Raw genomic sequence first — 9332 nt, forward strand, 5'->3', positions numbered from 1 at the left:
GGGAGTGTTGCTGAACAAAGAGACCTTGGAGTGCAGGTTCATAGCTTCTTGAAAGTGGAGTCGCAGGTAGATAGGATAGTGAAGAAGGCATTTGGTATGCTTTCCTTTATTGGTCAGTGTATTGAGTACAGGAGTTGGGAGGTCATGTTGCAGCTGTACAGGCCATTAGTTAGGCCACTTTTGGAATATTGTGTGCAATTCTGGTCTCCTTCCTATCGGAAATATGTTGTGAAACTTGAAAGGGTTCATAAAAGATTTACAAGGATGTTGCCAGGGTTGGAGGATTTGAGCTATAGAGAGAGACTGAACAGGCTGGGGCTGTTTTCCCTGGAGCGTCGGAGGCTGAGGGGTGACCTTCTAGAGGTTTGCAAAATTATGAGTGGCATGGATAGGGTAAATAGGCAAAGTCATTTCCCTGGGGTTGGGGAGTCCAGAACACAGAGGGCTTAGGTTTAGAGTGAGAGGAGAAAGATGTAAAAGAGACCAATGGGGCAACTTTTTCATACAGAGGGTGGTACGTGTATGGAATGAGCTGCCAGAGGAAGTGGTGGAGGCTGGTACAATTACAACATTTAAGAGGCATTTGGATGGGTATATGAATAGGAAGGGTTTGGAGGGATGATGGCTGGGTGCTGGCAGGTGGGACTAGATTGGGTTGGGATATCTGGCCGATATGGATGAGTTGGTCCGAAGGGTCTGTTTCCATGCTGTACATCTCTATGACTCTATGACCTTCTGCTCTTGTTCAAATCATCAATGTTTCTTAGCAGTTTAGAGTTAATAAAAGAATTTAGGATTTATGGATATGACCGAGTCACCTAGACAGTAATGTAGTATGCACCAAAGATGTACCCTAGCAACATGTCACCTTTGGTAGAACATGGTCAGTTTCTATTGAAATCAGTTGAGCGAAGATTATGTGATGTTGAATAAAGACCGCTGCTTCTTTATGCCATTCTAACCTCAACCCATTCTTTGAATGGTTGCACTTTAGTAAAGATGAATCTGTCTTGTGTCCTCTTTTTGCTTCTAACAGAATTTTAATCAAGTATAAAAATCATGATCCTCTCTATTCCTTAAACTCTTCTTCTCTAGATTAATCCAACAGTGTTATGTCCTTTTAACCAAAGAAATCTCATTTGTTTTTTCATGGAATTCTGCTCCAAATGGACTATATCCATCATGTCTGTACTGGCTTTCCAAATACCAATTCAGTTTATGCCATGCTCCCATTTTCACCCGATAACCCTGTGTATTTTTCCATACCAGATAATAGTCTAATTTCCTTTTGTATGGTTTGATTTGAACCTAACTCCACCATATGTACAAGTCGTGCTTTCCCAATGTTAATCCCTAGCTGTGCTAAGAAGTTTTTTTTTATTTCACTTTTCCTTTGATAATTGCTTTAAATCTGTGAGCTTTGGTTCTTAATAGTGGTCAGTTAATCAATCACTTATTGAAGATTTATGAGCTCCATGACTTAGTTTATTTAAGACAACAAAATATAGTATGTTGTTATAGCAGAGCAAATGGTTTCTGTGTATACAGCTGGCATAGTCCAGTTAGAATGACTGACAGGCAGAGATATAGCAATGTTTATTCACAGCACCTGGAGTCCTTACAGATAATGTCTCTTTCAGGCAAGGTAGACTTACAACAAATTGGAAACAGTATCTCCCTATGTATCCAATCCAGATCTTTTATTATATTGAATACTTCAATCAGATCTACTCATAATCTTCTTTTCTCCAAGGAACATTGTCCCAATTTCTCCAATCTATCTTCTCAACTGAAACTACTCATCCCTCAAACTATTTTCATGAACTTTTTCTGCTCCCTAACGCCTTCACATTTTCTCCACCTAAAGATCTTAATTTTCCATGCCAGCATGATACATTACAAATCTTCTAAACCTGCAATTATGTTGTTGCATGTTCTCTTCCTCCTTGTTTTTTTTGTTGCAAAATTTTATTTTGCTTAAATTTGCTACAAATGAAAGTTCCACTTTCACATTGCTGTTTTACTCTTGGTGAATTTATAACCGGTACTCTAGCACAGGAACAGTGACACTGGACTATTCCACTATTGGCTGCTGTCCCCCACCGTCCCCCATTGCTTTGTCTTTCTCCTCCCAACAAGCAATTGAGAAAATACTCTACTGATAAAGCAACAAGTTAGTGGCAGTTGACAGGGGTTCATTTCTGTGGCAAATGAAGCATTTAGCCCTCTGAGTTTCAACCTGTAAGGTGTCAGTGAGCAGAGTACCATCTTGTTACTGTATCAGTTGCTATTTTCACCATGTAGGGAGCTTTTTAAAAAGGAGAATAGCAGGATGCAGGTAGGTTGGGGAAAATAGAGCCTTAGAAATTAGAAACTGGAAAGGTAGAGAATCAAGATTTAATGAAGTTTGAAAAGCAGTAGCCTCAAAAATTCAATCCTTCCATCGAACACTTCCCAAAGTTATGTTTTACATGTCTACTACCGAGGGACATTAATATTTGTTGTTGATGCTACCAGCTATATACTCCATTTTAGTAACATTTTAGTGTCAAGTGAATTATTAAAATTTGTAATTCTGTTTCAATCACATTATATTTTATAATTAATGACCACATACCTTCAACAGGATGATCATCCATGTTGGTATAAACTAAAGATGCTGACATTCCCAGGCTGTAGCCTATCATACAAGATGTGACTTCAGATGCTTTTAATGGCAGATTGAGATTGTTATGTCGGTTAATAAGCCCTGGCATTTTGTTGGAGCATTTACCTTTTGTGTGCAGGTACACAAGTAGACACACACATATAAACAGCAATGTCCAAAGCTGCTTAATTTGCTCTAACCTGATGGAGAAAAAGAAAACCTATGAAAGAAAATATTGTCATCATCTGAATAAACATTATACCACTGGCACAGACGACAGGACAATCAGTTGAAACAATCATAGAAAATTAATTGAGAATCAAACACAATGCAACCTCCAATTAATTACCACAATGTATGCCACTACTGCAATTTTTAGACATAATCAACTTTCACAATATTTGTAGGAAACCTTAAAACACTATTGAACATGTGAACTTTGTATCACATCCTAATTTTATGTTAGATAGATATGAAAAACATGGCAACTTCTACTGAAACTGAAGTTGCAACACTTTAAAACTAACAAAGGCATGTTTTATACAGTACCTTCCTCCAAAGTATTGCTGGAGTTCCTTTCTTCATGATTTTAGTGAAACAACTTTTGTTGTCTAACAAATATTCTGGATTTGTGTTATTTATATTTGTTCCTGCTTAGGGTTTGGGCATTTCTAGTGAGTCTGGAATTTATTGTCCATCCTGAAATAACTCCAGAGAGGTTGGTATCCCATCACCAAGTCACCCTTTATTTATATGTGCATATTACTTGACCCTGGTCCAGTTTCATCGGAGCCAGCTCTCAGAGTGAACAGACCTCTGACATTCCTGTTTATATCTGACAGCCAGGGCTCCCCGATTGGACCAGATTAACAGCCAAAATCAGGGAACACTTATCCTATGAGGTCCACTTGGGTGTCCTCATTACAATCAGTACATACCACCTAATTGTCCTTTTGAATGTGATGGGAGCTGCTTTTTGAACTGTCATAATCTGTGGTGTCAACCCACAGGGTTGTTTGGAAGGAAAATCGTGAACTTTGACCCAGCTATCATAATGTTTGATTTAGATGATAGTCTTTTAAAAGAAACGTGTAGAGTGGGAGACCAGAGTTCGGAGGAAGAAATGAGGGAAGTCAGGGTTTGAGGCAGTGGTGTGGGTTTGGCAAATGAGTAGAAAGCATAACCAAACAAAAAGTCAGGACTGTATTGAATTGTTACTGACATCTTATTCTGAGTTTAAAGTTTATATGTGATCCTGATAGCTCATTCTAGTCTGATCTAGCCAGGCATGCTCCTGTGCTGCCTACCTTGTTACTTTCTGATCCACCCTGTGTATCATATTATGTGAGCAGTTACACACCAGTCTCACTGGATTAATTATACCACACTTTGTAGTTACAAACTTAAAGTGAAGCAGTAAAGGGTCTCAAAAGAAAATCAAAGATGCTGCAGAATAAACTTCTTCAAAGCTAAAGAAATGTTAAGAAGATTTTTTTCCTGTTAATTATTTACAAATGGAAGATTCAAAAACTGAGTGCTTATTAAACTGAAACTTGAGGTTATGTAGAATCACCTTGGACTACATCCATATATTAGTTCTTACACTGTCAGAGCACATGGTGGTTATGGGCTGAGACCTCTTAGTCTCTTCAAAATATTTGAAAACTGGCAGTTTATATAGAACAGGTTAAACACTAAGAATCGTAATTATTAAAAAGTAATAAAAACATTCACTTATATCTCAATTGATTCTCTGGTTTCAATATACTAAATTATTTTGAGATTTCATGAATGGGAATTTTTAAGAGGCAGATTGGTAGTGTGTGGATTCTGGCCACTCTGCAAACTCTGTTTCAATGCTCACACATTTCATTCTGTTATCATTATTGATTGGACTCCAACAGGAATTCTGCTGAGTGACTTTTAAGTATCTAACCTTTGCTAATTTTTCTAAGATAGCTAGTGTTATAACCAAAATCAGAAATTGCTGGAAAAACTCAGGAGGTCTAGCAGAATCTGTGCAGAGAAGGCAGAGTTAACATTTTGGGTCCAGTCACCCTTCTTCAGAATTCAAGTGTTGTAAGCAGTGTAGCTGGATGTAAAAAATTACAATATGATATTTATAGGTTCAGTCATCTCTGCCAGTCCTGGTCAAGTTGATAGTATCTTTGCCTCTCATTCAATTATCAGTTCAGGAATTGAGGACAAAACCAAAACTGACACTCCAATACAGTACTGAATGAGTACTGCAATATTAGAAGTATTTCCTTTTGGAGGTTCCATCTGCCCTCTCAGATGGACATGAAAGATCCCACAGATGGACATGAATTATCCCTAGTGTTTGGATTAATAGTTATCAAAATCAAAACACCGGAGTTTGGTGTGTGCAAATAGGTTTAGAATAGTTAGGTGGATGTTTCTGACCAGCATAGACTCAATGAGCCAAATAACCTTTTTTTGTGTTGTAGACCTCCATAAATCTATGACTCAAACGGTTCATTGGCTTATCTGGATTCGAGTACCCCAGAATCAGCACCCCAAAACCTCCAGGGAAAATAGGGTCCACACTACAGTTAGCTCTTTGCAACTCAGCTGCAGAAACAGGGTAAACACTGGGACATAGTGGGATGGAGAGAGAAAAGAAAATCTATGGAGGTCACTTTAGCAGCACAGGCAAAGAGGCTTTTTTTTTGTGGTTAGCAGGTTCTTCATTAATGTCCATAATGTTACCTTCTTGTATGTATTTGGAAGTCTCTCTAGATTGGTGCTCAATGCACTTTCATAGCTTCTGGTAGCAGTTCATGTTAATTTATGAGGATCAATCCACAGACATCAATAGTACATAATTGCAGCACAATGACTACACCATCTGCAAACAACTACAGCAATGTTGAAAGGACAGTGTTATTTTTCCTAGTCAGGATGGTGAGTGGCTTGCAGGAGAACTTGCAGGTAATACTGTTACCAAAAATCTGCTGCCTTTGTCCTTCTAGATGGAAATGGTCATGAGTTTGGAAGGTGCTGTCTGAGGAACTTTAGTGATAGTGCACATTGTGCTAGTAAGCGTCGGTGGTGGAGGGAGTGAATATTTGTAGATGTGATGCCAATCAACCAGGTTGCTTAGTGGTGGATGCATCAAGTTTCCTGAATGTTGTTGGAGCTGCACCCATCCAGGTAAGTAGGGAGTATTCCATCACACTCCTGACTTGTGCCTTGTAGATGATGGACAGGCTTTGAGGAGTCAGGAGGTGATTTGCTTGCCAAATATTCCCAGCCTCTGACCTGTTCTTGTTCCCAGTGTGTTTGTGTGGTGGGTCCAGTTCAGTTTCAATGGTAACCCCAAAGATATTGATAGTAGGGCATTCAGTGATTGTCTCGGTCCATCATGGTGGTCTTCTTGCCCTTCATGGCAGTGTCCCAGCCTGATATAGCAGTCTCTTGGTGACTCAGCGTGGCGGTTTTTCCATCCAGTGTGGCCTTAGCATGGACTTCTAGCCTTGAGATGATTCCAGAGTGGCCTTCATCTTCAAGAGCATCAAGGTGAAGCCCAGCATGGACTAGAGGCTAGGTACTGGTGTGAACTGAGTTGGAAGGACTGTTATTTTGAACTTTTTATTTCTCTATATTTCTAATTTGTTCCTATGATCTATAATGCTAGACTCTTTTTATTTCTATATTTTCTTAATTTTCTTTCCCTAAGAATTTGTACTTTGAATCTGTATCTAGGTACCTTTGTACCTGTGATGGCTCTGTAAGTGATAACTTGTAAACTTTTCAAGGTACTAATTTGAGTACAAGAGACAGTAAAGCTAATTCTTAATCTAATTCCTATTGGACGTGATCATAGCCTCACATTTGTGTGTCGCAAATGTTACTTGGCACTTGTCAGCCCAAGCCTGGACATTGTCCAGATCTTATTGCATTTGAATATGGACTGCTTCAGTATCTGAAGAATCATGAATGGTGCTGAACATTGTGCAACCATCAGTGAACATCCCCACTTCTCACCTTCTGCAGGAGGGAAGGTCATTGATGAAGCAGCTGAAGATGGTTGGGTCTTGGACACTACCCTGAGGAACTCCTGCAGAGATATCCTGGAGTTGAGATGGCTGACCTCCAAAAACCACAACCATCTTCTTATGTACCAGGTATGATCTATCTTGTGGAGAGTCTGGCCCCTGAATACCCATTGATTCCAGTTTTGCTAGGGTTCCTTGATGCCACACTCGGTCGAATGCAGCCTTGATGTCAAGGGCTGTCACTCTCCCCTCTGGAATTTAGGTCTATTGTCCATGTCTGAATCAAGGTTGTAAAAAGGTCATGAGCTTAGTGGCTCTGACGGAACCCAAACTGGGCGTGACTGAGCAGGTTATTGCTGAGCAGGTGCTGCTTGATAGCACTTTGGTGACACCTTCCATCACTTTACTAATGATTGAAAGTAGACTGATAGGGTGGTAATTAGCTAGTTTAGATTTGTCCTGCTTTTTATGTACAGACCCATTGTTGGATAGATGCCGTTGTTGTAACTGGACTGGAAGAGCTTGGATGTGGGAGTGGCAAGTTCTGGAGCACCAGTCTACAGTACTATTGCTGGAATGTTGTCAGGGCCCACAGCCTTTTCAGTATTCAGTGCCTCAAACCATTTCTTGACATTTTGTGGAGTGAATCAAATTGGCTGAAGACTGGTATCTGTGATGCTGGGGACCACTGGAGGAGGCCAAGAGAGATCATCCACACTTCTGTCTGATGATCGCTGTGAATGCTTCAGCCTTTTCTTTTGCACTGATGTCTTGGGCTCATCCACCTTTGAGTACGAGGATATTTGTGGCACCTTTCCACCCTTCTTTATTGAATTGGTTAATTGTCCACCACCATTCATGACTAGCTGTGGAAAGCCTGCAGAGCTTAGAACCAACCCATTGTTTGTAGGATTTTAGCTCTGTCTATCACTTGCTGGTTATGCTGTTTGGCATGCAAGTAGTCCTGTTTGGTGGCTTCACCAGGTTGACACCTCATTTTTAGTAATGTCTCGAACTGCTCCTGGTGTGCTCTCCTCCATTCTCCATTGAAGCAGGGTAGATTTTCTTACATGATGGTAATGGTTGAGTGGGGTATGTGCCAGGCCATGAGATTGCAGATTGAGTTGAAGTACAATTCTGCTGTTGTTGATGGCCCACAGCGCCTCATGGATGCCCAATCTTGAGCTGCTAGATCTGTTTGAAGTCTGTCCCATTTAGCACGGTGATAGTACCACACAACACAATGGAGATTATACCTAATGTGATGCTGGCCACTCTTAAAGATAACGTTATGGACAGATGCATCTGCAGCTAGCAGATTGGTAAGGATGTGGTTAAGTATGTTTTTCCCTCTTACTGGTTCCCTCGCCACATGCTACAGACCCAATCTAACAGCCTGTTCTTTAGGACATGCTTCTTTAGGACATGACCAGCTCAATCAGTTGTGCTGCTGCCAAGCCATTCCTAGTGAGGAATTTTGAAATCTTCTACCCAGAGTACAGATTTACCCTTCACCATCCTCAGTGCTCCCTCCAAATATTGTTCAACATCAGCTGAGGGAGGACAGTACATGGTTATCAGCAAGACATTTTCTTGCCCATGTTTAACTTGAAGCCATGAGACTTCATGTGGTCAGGAGTCACTGTTCAGGACTCCCAAGATAACTGCCTCCCAACTGTACACCACTATGCTCTCACCTCTGCTGGGTCTATCCTGCCAGTGGGACAGGACATATCCAGGAATGGTGATGGTAGTGTCTGGGACATTGTCTGTAAGGTATGATTCCGTGAGTATGAATATGTCAGACAGTTGATTGACTAGTCTAGAGATAGCTCTCCCAAATTTGTCACAGGCACCCCAAATGTTAGTGAGGAGGACTTTGCAGAAGTAATAAGGCTATTTCTGCTATTGTCTTTTCCGGTCCCTAATTCAATGCCAGGTCATAGAGCCATAGAGTCATAGAGATGTACAGCATGGAAACAGACCCTTCGGTCCAACCTGTCCACGCCGACCAGATATCCCAACCTAATCTAGTCCCACCTGCCAGCACCCGGCCCATATCCCTCCAAATCCTTCCCATTCATATACCCATCCAAATGCCTCTTAAATGTTGCAATTGTACCAGCCTCCACCATATCCTCTGGCAGCTCATTCCATACACGTACCACCCTCTGCATGAAAATGTTGCCCCTTAGGTCTCTTTTATATCTTTCCCCTCTCACCCTGAACCTCTGCCCTCTAGTTCTGAACTCCCCGATCTCAGGGAAAAAGACTTTGTCTATTTATCCTATCCATGACCCTCATAATTTTGTAAACCTCTATAAGGTCACCCCTCAGCCTCCGACGCTCCAGGGAAAACAGCCCCAGCCTGTTCAGCATCTCTCTATAGCTCAAATTCTCCAACCCTGGCAACATCCTTGTAAATCTTTTCTGAACCCTTTCAAGTTTCACAACATCTTTCCGATACGAAGGAGACCAGAATTACACGCAATATTCCAACAGTGGCCTAATGTCCTGTACAGCCGCAACATGACCTCCCAACTCCTGTACTCAATACTCTGACCACTAAAAGAAAGCATACCAAACGCTGCCTTCACTATCCTATCGACCTGCGACTCCACTTTCAAGGAGCTATGAACCTGCACTCCAAGGTCTCTTTGTTCAGC

General features: G+C 41.1%; 1 protein-coding gene across 1 annotated transcript in view; it reads right to left on the reverse strand.

Moving 5' to 3' along the window:
- Positions 1-9332, reverse strand: part of vwa5b1 (von Willebrand factor A domain containing 5B1) — a 210734-nt gene that overhangs the window by 192321 nt on the left and 9081 nt on the right. Inside the window, exon 2 of the mRNA XM_043675431.1 lies at positions 2618-2847. Within this exon, the coding sequence (XP_043531366.1) occupies positions 2618-2756 (139 nt within the window). The 5' untranslated portion in view covers positions 2757-2847. The remainder of the gene's footprint in view (positions 1-2617; positions 2848-9332) is intronic.

The sequence above is a fragment of the Chiloscyllium plagiosum genome, chromosome 34 (genome assembly GCF_004010195.1).
Source record: "Chiloscyllium plagiosum isolate BGI_BamShark_2017 chromosome 34, ASM401019v2, whole genome shotgun sequence".
Lineage (NCBI taxonomy): Eukaryota > Metazoa > Chordata > Chondrichthyes > Orectolobiformes > Hemiscylliidae > Chiloscyllium > Chiloscyllium plagiosum.